Here is a 16,830-nt window from a genome sequence, read left to right on the forward strand (position 1 = left end):
GTTTTTCCGTGTCTTTGCAGATGATCCATTATTTTTTAGGAGGATTTCGGATAGGCAAAAATAAGCCTTTCGTGTTAGCCTTTTTCGGTTGTTAATTGTGTGAGTCATACTGTGTGAAATGGACCGTTGTAAACATGTAGGGTGGCAGTAGCTCAGTCCGTGGGGACTTGGGATGGGAACCGGAGGGTCGCCGGTTCAAGTCCCAGTACAGACCAAAGTACGGAGTGTGGATTAGTAGCTGGAGAGATGCCAGTTCACCTCCTGGCCACTGCCAGGTGCTCTTGAGCAAGGCACTGTTCCCCCTCCCCCCCACTGCTCACGGTGCTGGTCCAGCACTGGCAGCCCACTCACCCTGACATCTCTCCATTTGTGCATGAATAGGTCCTCAGCATGTGTGTAGTGATTTCAAAAACAGAGTGTATTAGATATTCACACACGTTGTTATGCTATTTATTCATAGTCATTCAATCATCATAAAGCAAAACTTTTTGTTATCACTCACACATTCCTCCTCCTGTATGAGATGAACCAGCTTCTGCAGGACTTCATCCAGAACCCTGCAGACAAACACAGAGACGAGGCTGAGGGAGCGGGCGCGAGTCATTTCCTGATCCCGGCAGCGAGCTGTCTGCCTGAGGAGCAGCAGCCGCTTATGAAAACGGAAGTTGAATCATACACATGTATATTCGAGCCGGCATATGCAGCAGCGCACATGCCCCCTTGTGTTCACGTACACACACATGCACACACATAGATCGAGGGAAGCGGGACACGGAGCACTGGCGGCACCTGCTTTTGATGTTGAAGTTCTTGCCCAGATGAAGGTGTTTGAGGGAGGGGTGTCTGGAGAGGGCCGGCAGTACTGTGAGCAGGTCTGCATCCAGACCTGCCAACAAACGCGCGCGCACACACACACACACGCACACACACACACACACACAATCAATTTTCATTTGAATGATTTTTGAGCTGCACTTTATTGTGTGTTCATGTTAAATAAAAAAGTACATTGATGTAATTTCTTGGGGGTGAATTCTTAATGTAATCATTGACACTTTTAGTAATGCTGCAGGTTAGAGGGAACATTTGTACAATTGGGGAATCTCTTTTTAAATCCAAGCAAAATTGGTTTTGCAACTGAAACGTCCCAAATCGACACTGAATCGGAAATGTAATCAAATTGGGACCTTGTGAATCGCAGTCGAATCCATTCAGGAAATCAGTGCCAATACCCAGGCCTACTTGGTTCATTAAACACCCACTCAAACCTCTCCTGCCCGAGGACAGAGAGTCAATGTAACAGAGTGATGTGTTGCAGCGTGCCACCGTACCGTTGTCTGATATGTCCAGAGTGCCGATAGCGGAGACTCTGGGGAAGAGTTCCTGGAATACAGCGGCTCCTGCAGACCTTAGCTGCAGACAGAGAGAGAGACAAGGGAAAACCAACGTATGCACAGGCATGAATCCCTTGTCATTTTAGGTTTAGTCTATGGGGAATTGTTCTATTTCTTCCACAGAGAGGCAGATTTATGAATGTCTTGTTTATGTCTCTGCAAGCAGTCTGAAAGGTTTGTTGTTGAATGCTGAGCTTTGCCTTGCTTGGGATCTGCAGCAGCTCTGCTTAGTGGTAAGAGAAACATCTAGGCTACTTGTCACTTGTGAACATGTGAATATATAAATATCCTAATAACCTGGGAGAGCTGTTTCCATCATCAAAGCTGTGGGGGCACATTAACAAGAACCGATTGGAAGTTTAGTGGTAAAAAAGCAACTTCATAAAGATGCAAACTAAAAAGTGCGGGGCAGTTATTAAGTCATTCATTTCTCAATAACTAACTAAGTATTTACTCAAATACTATTTTGAGCTACTTGAGCTCTATGGGGAAATATGATTTTATGCAACACTTGCTGCACTTGCTTCAAAACATATCAGTATTTTTACTCCACGACAGTATGTTTATTTGAAGACTTCAGTTTCTAGTTAGTTTACAGATGAATATTTACACCCTGCTACGCCCTACTACGTCCTGTAACACCCTGCAGTGCCCTGCTATGCCATGAATTACTACAACTACTATTTCTAGTCATTGTTCCATTATCTTTATTGTGATTATTATCGCCATTGTTCATCACACCCCGAACCGGCACCATCAGACATCGCCTATCAAGAGCCTGGGTCTGTCCCAGGTTTCTTCCTAAAAGGGAGGTTTTCCTCACCACTGTCGCACTAAATGTTTGCTCTTGGGGGAATTACTGGAATTGTTGGGTCTTTGTAAATTAGAGAGTTTGGTCTAGACCTACTCTATCTGTAAAGTGTCTTGAGATAACTGTAGTTATGATTTGATACTATGAATAAGATTGAATTGAATATTTAACATACAGTACACAACTTACAGAATATTAAACACAAGTGTATATAAAGTAATTGAAAGCTCCACCTCAATCAGCTGCAAGATTAAAGATTGCTGCTTACACATGAATGCATCAGTAAAAAAAAAAAATCCATTATTAGCTATGTAGCATAACACAGGGATGCATGGTCAGTACTTTAACTTGAAGTGAATTTAGCTGATCATTTCCATGTACTATTGCATTTTCAATACAGAAGTTTACTTCAGTATTTTTGCATTGGAGTATTGCTGCTTTTAATTCTCCAACTGCCAAGTGAGTTAAGCTAATATGGGATCAAATATAGTCTATAAATACATTTCAAAGCATATGGAATCACTCTTTGTAAAGCTGTGAAAAATAAAAGCAAATTCTTAATGCTGTAGATTGAATTAAACAAATTATACAAATTATAGCGAGTGAGTTTTTTTGGCCTTCAGCTGTAAAAGCAGGGCCAACAGTTGTACTTGTGACTTGAATGTGTCGGTTTATGTGTGACTGTAGTGTCACTCACAGCGTGGGAACTTTGTGTTTCAGACAGTTTTCTGCTCTGAGTCGGTACTCAGATGTTCACGAAAGCTGCAGTCTTTGTGTAACCTCGCAGTTTCATTCAGACATTTTAATCCTTTCTTTCTACGACTACAAATCTTTTCTACACGTTCAAAAACCTGAATTGCTCAAGCATTTGTTTCCACGGGTTTACAACGGGTGACATGCCACCGGCTTTGAAATGATATCTGCACATCATTCCACAAGATCACAATCTTATTGACCCTTATTTAACCCTCCGAGGTCTAAGGCCGGCTTCACACTGGCTGCGTGGCGTGAGCGTGGCATTTCTGTTGCATGTCAGCTGCGTGGCACTCTCAGTTACAACTGAGAAGGGTCTGGTGTCAGCCAGTATTTGCATATAACTGAAAATGTTCAGAACAAACTAAGCTTTCCAGTGAGTGACGCCCAAATTTATTCTAGAGCAAAGTTTAAAGACCAGAATTCAAAATATTCCCCTCCCAAAACATTTTACACTAACCCTTTCACTGATTTTAAAGTCCAACAGCATTACTGTAATTGCCAAATGTATTAACATTATTATTATTAACAGCAGTAACACCATAAATGTGTAAGTGTAAATAGTTTACCAGCATTAAAAGCAGTTTTCCCTTAAAGGAACATGCCGACTTATTGGGACTTTGTCTTATTCACCGTATCCCCCAGAGTTAGATAAGTCCATACTAGGGGTGGTACGGTTCACAAAACCCACGGTTCGGTTCGTATCACGGTTTTAGGGTCGCGGTTTTCGGTTCTGTACGGTTGTTGTTATTTTTTCTTTTAATCTTTAACACTCCAGAATATACTTCAGCATATAGCTAAAATTAGCATATTGAATGCATGTTGCACAAAACATGCACACAGTGGCAGTTCTATATTGTTTTATTTCATCATAGGTAGCATGAAATCCCAAATGTTCCCACACACCAGACTATAAACGACACTGGCGCATCCTCCAGCTCCGGGCAGCCTCTCTCCCACTGGACATCTCTGCAGGTGACGTGACGTGACCTGCAGCAGCAGCGGCACCCCACTCCACTTGAGGAGCGGTCGGCTCGGTGTCTCTCAAAATCTGACGAAAATCTTTTAAACTGACCTTTGTCGATCTGAAATGAAGACAGATTCAGCAACTGCATGGCCTATTTCTCGCTTAAAATGTTTTCAGAAACACGTTTCGGTGAACTATTTTAGTACAATATGAGATTGTATTCTGAACGAGCCGCCATGACAGTCTGGTTTGAAATTAGGGACCAGCCAGCCATGTGAAGCAATCGTCCAATCAGCTGCCATGGGTTGCGTTCGTCAAACTCATCCTGCTGGTCATTTCCAGTAAGTGTTTTAACATAGGTGTCGAAAGTGGGCACTACGGCAGTAAGTGGTTAGTGCACATTAACAGTGTACTGACCAACCGTGCGGTACACACACACGCTCCGAACCGAGACTAGCGAACCGAGCGGTTCGGGTGTTTTTTCATGAACCGTACCACCCCTAGTCCATACATACCCTTCTCATCTCTGTGCATGTTGTAACTCTGTCTTACGCACCCACTGCTAGCCTAGCTTAGCACAGAGTATAGCACTGTATACATACTGGGAACTATATTCTCAGAAGGCAGAGAGTAGCAGTATTCGCCTTCTGAGAATATAGTTCCCAGCATGTATACGGTTAGAAGATGGCTGTGTCTCATGTGACCTTGTTATTTGTAAACGCTGTGACTCTACAAATCACAACATGGAAATAGGAAGGGTTGGCGTTATTTTGTCACTTATTGGGAGCAGTAGGCTAGATGGAGCCGGTTACCTCCAGGATCTGTGCTAAGCTAGGCTAGATGGAGCCGGTTACCTCCAGGATCTGTGCTAAGCTAGGCTAGATGGAGCCGGTTACCTCCAGGATCTGTGCTAAGCTAGGCTAGCGGTGGGTGCGTCAGACAGAGTTACGACACGCACGGAGATGAGAAGGGTATGTATGGACTTATCTAACTCTGGGGGATACCGTGAATAAGCTAAAGACCCAATAAGTTGGCATATTCCTTTAAAGTAATTTCACCTAGGTCCTAAATTTGCCTTGTTTAACTGGATATAGTATATTATCATAAATAAATAAATCTCTGTGAACACCAATTTACTGATACACAAACCAACCTGTTTTGTTGTAAACTGTGCACTAGTCCGTTTGCAGCCCTTTAACTTGATTTCCACAGCAGACGTAGAGATGAACTCTTACCTCACAGCCACTGATATCCAGATGTAGATCACTGATATGAGGATTGGAGGTTAACCCTGTTAGCAGAGCCCTGTGGAGACAGGATGCATACAAGTGAGTGATAAATCTATGCGCTTCACTGTAGAGGAGTTTGGATGAAAGGGAGCAGATCTGGATAGAGAGTAAGAGTACCTCAGAACATCGGGGGGCAGCTTCATAGAGGCAAGGCTGACATAAGTGAGGCTGAAGGCCGAGCTGAAGAACTGACGGAACAGCGGCAGCGTGTCCTTCACTTTCCTATTGGGGGGGAGGTTAAAGATGAAAGAGAGGAGATGATAGAGAGTGGGATGGGATGAGACTGGTCACACAGAAGAGATGAAGTCACACTGATGACATGCTGGGCAAATATGAGTGCAGTAATGAGCGCAGAGTACTGACACAATGAGAAACAGAGTGAATATTGCTGTGTTGTAAGAGGAGGGGAGCGAGTGGGGTCAACTGAGAGATAGCTTCTGCTTAAATATTCATGAGTCTTATCTACGCAGACTGTGCCGGGAGGTCTGGTTTTAAACGGCGGTAGACACACCCACAGAGAGGAAGCACAATGGGCCAGTGGCTCACACCAAACTCATTTCCCATTAAGCAAGAGATGAAGATAATGAAAAAAAAAAAAGGAACGTGGGAGAACGGATGACAAGAGAGGAGAGATTAGGCTTTTTAAGGTGAAATATGGATGATTTAATCCCAGATTTATATTTTTATACCGTCTTTATGGTTTAGGGGATCTTAAAGATATGACTAACCTGTGCGAGAAAGAATTTTTGGAAAGATTCAGAAAGGAAAGATCAGCACAACACCCCCTCAGAAGAGCCCCAAATAGCTGCATGAGACACAGGGTGGAAACAGTTAATCTGGGCTGAGCATTGTGCAGAGAGAGAGAAATGCATTCCTTTTTCAACGTTGCACGTAAACATTTGTCTCCAGACGTTAAATACTCACTGAGTCCACGGAGCAGTCTGTGCCCGACAGATCCAAATGGACCAGGCAGTTGGGCTGAGACAAGAAGAGATACAAATTCTGGAAACAGAAAGAGGGAGATATTAAGCTGGAAAAGTGGCGTATAAATGGAGCAGTGTGTGTGTGTGTGTGTGTGTGTGTGTGTGTTTTTGTTTCCAGATGAGTTGTGCTTTCTGACCGAGGCATCCTCCCCTGAGAGGACCCCGGGGTTCTTGCTCAGGTCCAGGTGCAGGAGAGAGTTGGAGTACTCATCGCTGGAGCACAGAGCCTGAGAGAGAGACACCACTCCTGAGAGAGAGAAAGAGAGAGAGGCAGATGGATAAAAGGAAAAAAGAGAGAGACAGAAAGTGGAGAGAGGGGAAAGTTGTACAATATTAAAAGACAGAGAACACTCTCCAAACATTTTGTGTCCTTGCATTATTCATACACATCTGCAGCAGCAGGTATCAGTGGATGTAATGGGAAGCAGTGCATCGTATCTGCCTGCTTCCATGTAATATTTAAATTCTCCACTGGGTACGCGGTAAGATGAGACAGTAGCAGGAGGCATGCTGCCTGCAGGGCAGCACAAAGTCAATATGGAGCTGTAGCAAGGGGCAAAACATGAAACAAAGCTCTTCAGGAGGGAGGAACTAACATCTGGGGCTTCGGAGGCTTTACTCTACCTAAATCATGATCTCACCTGAGCTCAGAGAGCTGCTCAATCATCTGCAGCTTAAAGGCAGGGTTGGTAATGTTAAAAAGCTAGGGGCTCGGGGCTCAGGCCTCGGGGCCCCGTCTAACCCCCCCCCTTCCGACCCACTAACAGACTTGCGTCATCGCTGAAAAGCTATGTCAATGTTTACTCTAGTTTGTCCTCTCTGTATTTACAGACTTTTTATAGCACGCTTTTTCAGCTTCAGTCTCTCTTTTCTTTGCCTTTTCAGCAGGGCGCGCGGCTGTTGCAGCTTTTGCTGAGTTTTCTCCTCCATTCTGCGGTAGACTTGCAGTAACTCCGGCGGCGACAACACGCATTGAGCTTAGGCCCGTACACGGGAGGGGTAGAGTACGCGCAGCAGGGCAAGGAGGTATTTCATTGGTTCTTTCCAAGCGGAGGGCGAGGCTGTGATTGGTGGGCGTTTTTACAAGATGACAGCAGCTACAGATGACGGATCTGTTTCGCTCCTTTTTCAGAGCCCATAAGTTATTGATTGCTGTCGGGGTGTAAAGACCATTTCAAACGATATATATAAAAAAGTGTTTATTGGAAAGCGTTACCAATGCTGCCTTTAACTGTTGAGGGCCTAGTCTAACCCAATTCCACCTGATCGTTGTGAGTTTGTTGTTGAATTGTGGCCACATTTTCTCGACATTACCGAACCATGGTTAGGGACAGCAAGGCAGGAAATAAAGAGGGACGGGCCCAAACCTTTGGAGGTGAGTGAGGTCTTGGAGAGGTTGAGGAGACGAAGTCCCTTGCTGAGGCGACACACCTGCTGAATTAGGTTGGACACGCCTGCAGCGTTCACCACAAGAGGTATGACAAATTAAGTTACAGAAAGAGAATATTTAGATCACAGAACAACAAATAAAACAAATGAATATAGTTTATGTAACACGACAACCAAAGAGAAGGTGGATGTTTCTTTGTACCTTGGTTGTCCAGTGAGTTGTGGGCCAAGTTGAGCGAGTGGATGACAGAAGCAGGGTTCTCTGAAAGAGCAGCTGACATCTTCTGTGGAAAGTCTCTGTAAAGAGGGTCCATAGTTAAGTACAGACAAACAGATGTTGTAAATACACAAACAAGCATTTAAAAGGGGCACTGAAGCCATTAAGCATTGCACTTTCATTGAGACTCAAAAGGGATAGATTTTAAAGAAGTTAAAGGTACTGTTAAGTGTACTGTAAGACCCGCTGTGTTTTAATGTGCTGGGTAATGTCATTTTTCCCACCGTGCGCTACAATAAAATCAATGCAACACACCTTAGAAAAAGCGTGGAGGTTGTCGATGTGACTAGGGTAAGATGCATGCAAATTGTTGCGCCCAACAGTGTTGAAATTTACAGCTATATTTCGATTTATTTGTGGGAACACCGCCTTCACCTGCCTTTTTTATCTGCTCGCTTTCGGCTCTGAATTTTCCGCGAAGCTCGCGCAGAAATCAACTGCGCAACTGGGTTCTAGGTTGCCAGGTTGAGGGTTAAAGGTTGACGGGTTGAGGTGACAAACAGATTGAAAATTGTATATGGTGTGGATTGTGTGAATAGGATGCGTTTCATACAAGATCTGGCAACTGGTCAACATTAGACAAACATATTGGTCCGATAATTTATAAAGGAGTTTGGGCCATGCATATTACGGGAGTTTGCCGGGAGAAAAAAACAAACCGGGAGGGGTCCGGGAGATAGGGCTAAAAAACGGGAGAAACCCGGAAAAAACGGGAGTGTTGGCAGGTATGGGTTAGGTGTGTGTGACGAACGCGACCGTTCGTTCAAAACAAAAACCTTTCCCAAACAGTTTCCTACAACGGCTTATCAGATGGTTCTGTGTATGGAACCGTCTGGCTTGTCAGGTTCCCAAATCTGTGGCTGAGGCTTCCTGAAGTTTAGTCTGAGAGAAAGTATAGGACAAGTTCCAAAAAAAACTGGATCCTGCACTTCATAATGCCATAATGCAGATCAATATTGTCGTTCATCACACCCTCCTGACTGGTAAATGTCCTTCAAAGTCTCAAGCCCCGATGTGAGATTTTTCAGAGGACATCATACAGCTGCTTTCACAGGCGAGGCGTGGGAGTTTATTTTTAGATTGAAGGGATGAAAAGTAAAGGAGAGGTGCTGGAGGCTATGCAAACTCACGATTTTAACCCAGCGTTCTCCAGCGTGATCTCCTCCAGGCTGGAGGATTTGCTGACAGTGTGCAGGACCTGCTCGGTGACCTCTGACCCCTCAAGAAAAAAAAAAAAGGGAAACATTTCAACTAAACCTGTTGTTTTGCTTAAAGACTCTTTTAATACCACAGTTACGTTCATACTTACTATCCGCAGGTCTTTGCAGTACAGTTTAGTAAACCAGGTGTTGTATGCCATCGATGCAACAATCACCGCCAAATCCCTGGAAAAGATAGAACTGAGGTAAATGACGTCTTTTTATATTAGGTGTTATGTCTTAAATGATTCTTGTTTTTAACTATTTATTGTCTATCTTGTTTTGTTTTTTTTATCTCTAATGCACCTTCCGTTGTGGCACTCACAATTCCATTGTATGGGTCTCTGTGCAATGACAATAAAGGTTTATCTTATCTTATATGAGGGACCATATTTTGGAGGTAATAGCGTTTTGAGTGCTCCTCATCCCTCACCTGCTCTCCAGGTGGCTGAAGTCCAGCAGGTTAAACTCTCGGCTGTCCTGGGAGTGATAGATGGTGTCCACATCCTAGGAGCAACATGACCCATGTGAGTTTGCTGCAGTACAGTATATGACAACCCCCCCCCCGCGCATTTTGAGCACAGTGCTGCGCGTAACATTCAAAAGCACTCACAGCGACACAGGCACAGTCCCACAGCTCTTACCCACTGCACTTCCTCCTTGCAGCTGATGCCATTATAGTCGCACAGAGCGGCGTATGTCTCCGAAAAGCCTCCTGAGAGAGGCAGGCGGGAGGAAAAAGAAACGAGAGAGAGAGAGAAAAATTATTCTGAGATGATGTGAACAGATGCTTCCTTCCGAGAGAACAGGAGAGAAAGGGGAGCAAAATGCACACAGAAACATTTGTCCAAATGATCAATCTTTTATTTATTTGCACTTTTAAAAGAACATCTGGGAGAGCATTGTGAAGTGTGTGAGCCAACATCCTCTCGTCTCGAGGCTGCCAAGCGGTGTGCATGTGCCTCTATCTGTGTGTGTGTGTGTGTGTCTTTGATAATAATGTCTCTTTTACCACAGGCCCTCTGGGTTTCCACTGACGTCTCTGAGCTGGGTGAATACTTCCTGCTGCCCTCAGAAAGGTCACTGTCTGAGTGACAGATGGAAGGGCTGCAAAGATAAAAGAAACAAAGATGTGGGAATAATTTATCTTTAGATAATTGTAAAAACTATAGGTAATTTTTTTTAACTTTCTGTTTATCATCCACTGCACAGATACAGTATGCGATTTATTCTGATGTTCTTTCTTGTGAGAGAGAGAAAGACACTTACGCAAAAATGGAGTTGTTGAATATTCGAGACAGAGCCAAATTAATATGGCTCACCACATGATTGAGGTTTTCGCGTGACTCAAACCTCAGGGAGTAGCTGGACTTGTCAGTGTCGATAATAACCTGCACAGGAAATTGAAATTATTACGGTGGAGAGGGGGGTTGAATGTTATTTTTCACTTCATGAAAAAGCAATTACACATTTTTTGATTTGGAACCACCCCTTGACTTAATTTTATTTTATTTTTTTACAAAACTCCCCTTCCAAATATCTCAAAATATAGTACTGAGTTTGTTTCACCATTAATGAGTACAAGAGTAAAAAGAGTTAAGACAATGTAATACAACTTAAACCTATGTATTTGCATGGAATACTAATTTTCACAATAGCCACTAATGCACACATTAAAAAGCAGAATTAAAAGTATAGTTACCCTAAAATTATGATTATTCCAGCATCTCTCTATTTTACAATAAAGAGATAATAAACAATAATAAACGGAATAAAAGGCGCACCTTTATGACCTGTGGCGCACACTAAAGCCATCATTTCTGACTACTACTGGTCTTTCTTTTCCATAATTAATCCTGCAAACAAAGGCTGAAATATAACATTGTTTTGGAAAAGTAAGAATTAAAAGACTATCCCATGCTCTTCCCAAAAAAAAAAAACAGGCTATCCTATAAATAAATTATTAAAAAAAATACAACAATACAAAGTCCCTCTTTTCTGACCCCCGATACCATCTTAATCATTTTCATACGGTCCCTAAGCAGTTTATCTTGTCGCCATCACCGTCAACAGAAGAGAACAAGTAAATAAGAGAGCACTGGCTGTCACTGTTAGCTGCTTCGATAAATGTTTGATTTTGTCATTCCTTGAAGGCCAGGGTGATGTAACCACTGCATTATACAACAGTACAGACACACAATTAGCTGTAACAGTGGAGCTGAGTGCAGACAGAGTTTGGGTGGGAATTTCTCCCATCTAGCGTTGAGATCATATATCGCAATCAACTCTCTCGCGCCGCGCAGTTCAAAGTAGAGTTTAGATTCTCTGCCCGAGCCCGAACCGGACCCGACCCACGGGTTGATCAAGCATTTGTGTTTTTTTTAATCATTACTTTATTAGCCTAATTTGGTGGGGAGAAAGCTATGCCTCTCCAGCTTCTCCCGTAGCTCTGGGTGTAGCCTATGTCCTGCACTGACTTGAGTGGGAGCTGTGCTACATCGTGTCTCCCCCCCTCTGCAGCACTGTTGTCGGCCAGTGCGTCGGCACGCAGACCGTGGCGAAGGACAGTATTAATTAGGTGATCGAGACCAGAAAGTTTTATGTTGCTGCCTTGATCTGTTACCAACAGGATTCGGCTGAGGGAGCTAGAGTTGAGTTTTTTTGTAGGTTTCTTCATTCGGATCCATTTGCGATCCACTCCATACTGAATAAACAAACATTACCGATATTTATTAAGATAATTCTAAACAGATTTCTGTAGTTCAAACAACTCGGAATTGTAGTTGAGAACGTCAGTTATAAGGGCCCACTTATTAAAAAAGTTAATGTGTCGGGCTGGGCTCGGACACAACGTGCACGGGCTCGGGTAGGGTCAGGCTTGAGTTTTTGGGCCTGATCTAAGCTCTAGTTCCTACGTATTACAGCTACGGTAGCCGCTCGGCGTCTCTTTCGATCCCTTTTTCCTTCATCAGGTCTTTCCATCTTTGGAAGGCAGCTCCAATGTTCACTCTTTTCAATATTCTTTATCTTTTTTTCTGGGCAAAGAAGAAGACTCCTGTTTGTGAAATTTGGATTTTGAATACGTGTGGTCCTCCATGTTTCCTTCTTCAAACCTGCCGGGGCCTAGCCTCGTGAGACCGTCCTGATCTCGCGAGCTCCAGTTCTCCACTCGCAGATCAGTCTGGCATCTTGAGGCAGAGAAAATTTGGAGCTGTTAGCCAAACGACCGGGCCAATCAGCGTTGGTTTTGAGGTGGGTTAGGTGGTGATAGACCGATGGTTTATCCAATCAGCTAACCAGTATTATCAGCCAGCGATAGCCCTAATTCTGTTAGCCGCTCGCTAATGCTTTTTTTCTCTTGGATCCTTCTTTTGGAATATGGTCCGGGAACCTGAAATGGTGCCTTTTATTCCTAAATTCTCGTTACACAAATGGCAAATATCCTTTACCGACATGTTGCTTGCATGCTGAGCTTACGAGCTATGCTTTGCCTGCAGCAGCAGGGGCGGGCTTGTGGTTGTATTTTCATAAGCTTCGTGGATCTGATTGGTTAATTTGGCCCGTCTATCACTAACATAGGTGATAGACAGATGGTTCATCCAATCAAATAACCAGTATTCCGCCCCTTCCCAAAAGTTCTCCAACGGAAAGTTCCCAGATGGATATGCCGAGCAAATGCGAAGCGATCCATCTGGCGGAGTCAGGTTAGCCGGGGCCGGGAAGCTACGATACCCATTAGCAGCGTTAGCAGCACCTGTGAGTTTATCAAGTAACAGTGAAAACGCGAAAGACGGAGTAGTATGTCCTGTATGTCCCTTACCAGCTAACGTATTTCAAGATGGAGCATGAATATGGAGCGTCTACCCCAGGTCATGCGAATGCAAATGTGAAATTTCCAGCCAACAGGAATATTGATGGTCGAGGTAAATATTCATGAAAAAAGGACAAGTTTGTGAAAGGGCAACACAGATTTTGATAATGAACTAAACTCGTTACACACTGGACCTTTAAACTCACCTGGTGCTCAGGGTGGGAATTCAAAGCTCGAATCTCCAAGAAGTTGAACGTGGTTTCTACCTGTTGTTACAGAAACGGTCGACAAAGTCAAGATTTCAGCTGGCATTGTGAAAGAAAACGCTTCCTACTGTGCATTAACAGGAGACAGAGAACGGTAACAAGTACCTTAGCGGGAATCTTTGGCGGCAGGAAATAGAGACGCCATGTTGCAAGGACCTAAAAACAAAAAAAGAGGGGGGGGATAAAGCAAATTGAATCAAGGTTGCGGAAAGGTTCACTGGACAGTCACACTCCCTGTGGGGAGAAAATAGTCCCAGGAGTTTCCATGGTAATGACGAGCGGGAAATGAAGAGTCCTTTGTGTATTTATGCATTGATCCAGCTAAAAGCTCTCTGTGTCACAGACACGGTGTCTAACATTAATAGATTGACATACAGGCTGAGAGATGACGGCATGTTGCAACGTTTTAATCCCACTCTCACAAATAAGAGATGTAATTTCATTAGCGTTGCATTACGTCTGCTGTAGGCAAACATGACAGTGGCTCATATATTAAATTTGAGACAGGCAGTGTAACTTTGGGCTCAACAGGCAATCATTTCTGGTCATTCAGCATCTCCCCGGATCTTTAATATGAGAATTTAAAGGAAAGAACCACCCATTTTTAGCAGTAAATTATCTTTTCTCCCGCATTTCCCGTCATGGGATCTGTTCCAGAACTAGAAATGCCGGTCATGCTGGGTCAGGATGCCAAATTAGCATTTTTGCTCCACTACCTCTACTGCTATTTTGCCATCTGCAGTCTGTACTGGCGGGGATAATTTTTAGTGCTTTGCAAAGTTGATGGGAGTTTTGACGTTTTTGGCAATTTGAAAGCAAACTTATGCTTAGCTGCTTAGCTTATTTGTGGATCTCAGTCTGATGGAGCACACGCAGCACTTCTGTGCCTGTACCCACTTATTCTCGGCATGGAAGCATTTGTGTCACGCAGCTGTTGGATAAATCTGATTCTGCCCCTGATTCTTGCTCATGAGCAGCAATTTCTTTTTTTTTTTTTTTTTTTTGCAGGCACAACCTAAAAAAAATAGTCAGTGTCTCTCTGCATCAAAGCAAACAAAGAGCAGAGTGATTATTTGGCATTTCGCTGCTTTCCACCAGCCCTACTGCCCTCTGCTCCTTTTCTCCTCCTCTTATGCTTCGTCGCTTCCGATCATTTACTCCATTCTCTACCCTGGCCCTGCTAAAACACTCCCTCAGGATAAAGCCCCCTCCCCCCCATTTGCCTCTCCCCAATGAACACAGATAATTAAATTACAGCTCTCCCACTTCACTGTTGTTTTTTTTCGGATAGAGGAGCTGTCAGAACCACACACTGACAGCCTCGTACACCCACGCAGCAAGGGAGGTGTCAGGAATGTAGTCACTCAAAACGTGCATGCGAGATGGAGAGAGAGAGAGAAAGAGAGAGAGGGTGATCTGTGTTTCACTTCAAAGAGTGTCTGAGGGAGTTGATTAAGAAGACCAGATTGTATCACATTACGGTGATGAGTCGGGATTACGGGTTAGTTAAGAGAGAGTGTACGTGTAAATCATGCTGATGCAGCAGGAGAGACAGAGAGAGAGAGAGAGAGAGAGAGAGAGAGAGAGAGAGAGAGAGAGAGAGTGTATTCCAAGATGGACCACACACACATCATGCTTATTGTGGTGTATAATTATGCAGCAGGGCTGCTACAGGACATACAGTGTATCCTAATCTACTGACACTTTGGGTGAGGCCTCTGTAAGAAATCAAGATAAATGCGTGTAACCTGCAGTGAAACATCACTACCTTAAAGAAGCTTTGACTCCAAACCATAACACGTTTAAGCTGCCCCCCCAACCCAAAAAAAAAGCTAACCCAGTGCGTTTGATCAAACTTCAATTTACTTTTCTGTCTTTTCTTTCATTCTTTTCGCACCCAGCAGGAGCGAGAACTTTTTCCAGTTCCGCTTTTAAACAGAAGCTGTAAATAAGAGATGGATTGGATTGATTATTAGAAAGATGTTTCTGGCAGATAGACATACCAAAGTGTCTGAATATCAAAAGGCTGTATGCTAAAACTCTCCCATGCTCCCCACAAGACGGATCATTAAAGCATCCACTGAGTGGAAGCGCTGCTCCGCCGAGGCAAAGCAGATCAACAGGAGGGGCAACGGTAGTCACTCGTCTTTTAAATTGTGTAAAAAATAGGGATGGACCAATTATACAGCTGGCTGATTATCACGGCTGATATTTGGCAGTTTGCAGATTATCTGTATCGGTGTTTCATTTTACTGATAACCAATGAAGTTAATTTATTGAAAAGTGCGCTACTTTGGCTCCACTGCAGCTCGGGATCTCTCCCTCTGCTCCGATTTCACTCGCCACTGAGTCTCAGGGTGGGGGGGTGAACCTGAAGGGGTAGGCCTATGATGATATTGGTACTTAATTGTTTTTAAATCTACTTGGTACTTGGTAATTGGTACTTATTGTACTTAAATCTATCACTTAAAATCAATTAAAATGAGCTCCATCTTTACCAGCATTATTAATGCATTAATGTGTCAGTATTTTTATATATAGCCTATATATATATATATATATATATATATATATATATATATATATATATATACATATATTTTCTTTTTCTTTTCTTTTTTTACTCTGTATTATGTTGAAAGATTCAGTTTTATTAAACAATTGCTTAAAGCATTTACACTAAGTTTTGTGTTGGAGTTTGTAACATTCAAAAATCTTAATTTTGACTTAAAGATTTTCATTTTCACTGTAAATGCATATCAGTTCCAAATATTGGTTATTGGTTTCATGAACTACTAATAATCTGTATCGGTCCTGAAAAGCCAGTATCGGTCAACCCCCAGTAAAAACTACACTGACTTCACTGCAGTTGGGAATTGTATACGATCTTGCTTACTGTATACAGACATGTGGTTTAGTTGCTGCACTCGATCAATAAAAGCTGCTCTGGACTGTATATATTCTGTATGTTACCTGTGTGTGGGCGCTTTCATGCATATATATAAATCCACTGTATTCTGCAAATACAGGCTTCCTTCCAGGGGTCCAGTCTAAGTTCTGGTCCATAATGAAAGAGCTGATTGCCTCAGATTTGATCCAGATAGCTGGCTGAGCTTCACTCGCTCAAATAGAGATTTCACATCTCTGTCCCATATTTTCTGATGAAAGCGCCCCAGAATCAAAGGCTGCGAGCTGCTCAGCCCCCACAGAGGAATCCACAGCCGCTCCCACAGATACTGTCTCTCCAATATTCATCCTGCCAAGCCACCAGCAGCAGCCACAGAAAAGGGTTGTAATGCAGTAGGTAAATGACGTTTGCTCTCACGGTTAAATCCCAGAGAGCTTCTACCGCTGCTGTCATGGTAGTCGACACTGTGGCAGAGATCCATTAACACTGCAGTGGGAGTTCACATCTAAGATACTGTGCATACATGATGCACGCATCCGGCTGCTTATGTTGCAAGATTAAGAAGTTCTTCAACATCAGCAACCCAGTGAAAAAAGAGCAGACTTAAAGCAGCAACTTACCAGTATTCTGTCCTCTGTTTTGCCATTTTTGGTGTCAAGCTTAATCCCATGAACAAACTTGATTGACGATTTATCGATAATCTTCCTGATGCTTTCTGCGGATGACAAACACAACACATACGTGTAATGTTAGAAAAATACACACAAACAGGACACAATCTTT

General features: G+C 43.3%; 1 protein-coding gene across 1 annotated transcript in view; it reads right to left on the reverse strand.

Annotated features, from left to right (window-relative positions):
• Nucleotides 1-16,830, reverse strand: part of LOC114561545 (capping protein, Arp2/3 and myosin-I linker protein 3) — a 40,692-nt gene that overhangs the window by 18,548 nt on the left and 5,314 nt on the right. The window contains exons 2-20 of the mRNA XM_028587601.1: nucleotides 16,668-16,762; nucleotides 13,245-13,295; nucleotides 13,080-13,139; nucleotides 10,332-10,453; nucleotides 10,075-10,169; nucleotides 9,707-9,777; nucleotides 9,496-9,569; nucleotides 9,173-9,248; nucleotides 8,994-9,082; nucleotides 7,789-7,883; nucleotides 7,565-7,651; nucleotides 6,335-6,444; nucleotides 6,139-6,216; nucleotides 5,943-6,019; nucleotides 5,332-5,436; nucleotides 5,161-5,230; nucleotides 1,332-1,413; nucleotides 790-886; nucleotides 503-557 (exon numbers count right to left, since the gene is read on the reverse strand). Coding sequence (XP_028443402.1) covers nucleotides 503-557; nucleotides 790-886; nucleotides 1,332-1,413; nucleotides 5,161-5,230; nucleotides 5,332-5,436; nucleotides 5,943-6,019; nucleotides 6,139-6,216; nucleotides 6,335-6,444; nucleotides 7,565-7,651; nucleotides 7,789-7,883; nucleotides 8,994-9,082; nucleotides 9,173-9,248; nucleotides 9,496-9,569; nucleotides 9,707-9,777; nucleotides 10,075-10,169; nucleotides 10,332-10,453; nucleotides 13,080-13,139; nucleotides 13,245-13,295; nucleotides 16,668-16,762 — 1,589 coding nt within the window. The remainder of the gene's footprint in view (nucleotides 1-502; nucleotides 558-789; nucleotides 887-1,331; nucleotides 1,414-5,160; nucleotides 5,231-5,331; nucleotides 5,437-5,942; nucleotides 6,020-6,138; nucleotides 6,217-6,334; nucleotides 6,445-7,564; nucleotides 7,652-7,788; nucleotides 7,884-8,993; nucleotides 9,083-9,172; nucleotides 9,249-9,495; nucleotides 9,570-9,706; nucleotides 9,778-10,074; nucleotides 10,170-10,331; nucleotides 10,454-13,079; nucleotides 13,140-13,244; nucleotides 13,296-16,667; nucleotides 16,763-16,830) is intronic.

The sequence above is a fragment of the Perca flavescens genome, chromosome 9 (assembly GCF_004354835.1).
Source record: "Perca flavescens isolate YP-PL-M2 chromosome 9, PFLA_1.0, whole genome shotgun sequence".
Taxonomy (NCBI): Eukaryota; Metazoa; Chordata; class Actinopteri; order Perciformes; family Percidae; genus Perca; species Perca flavescens.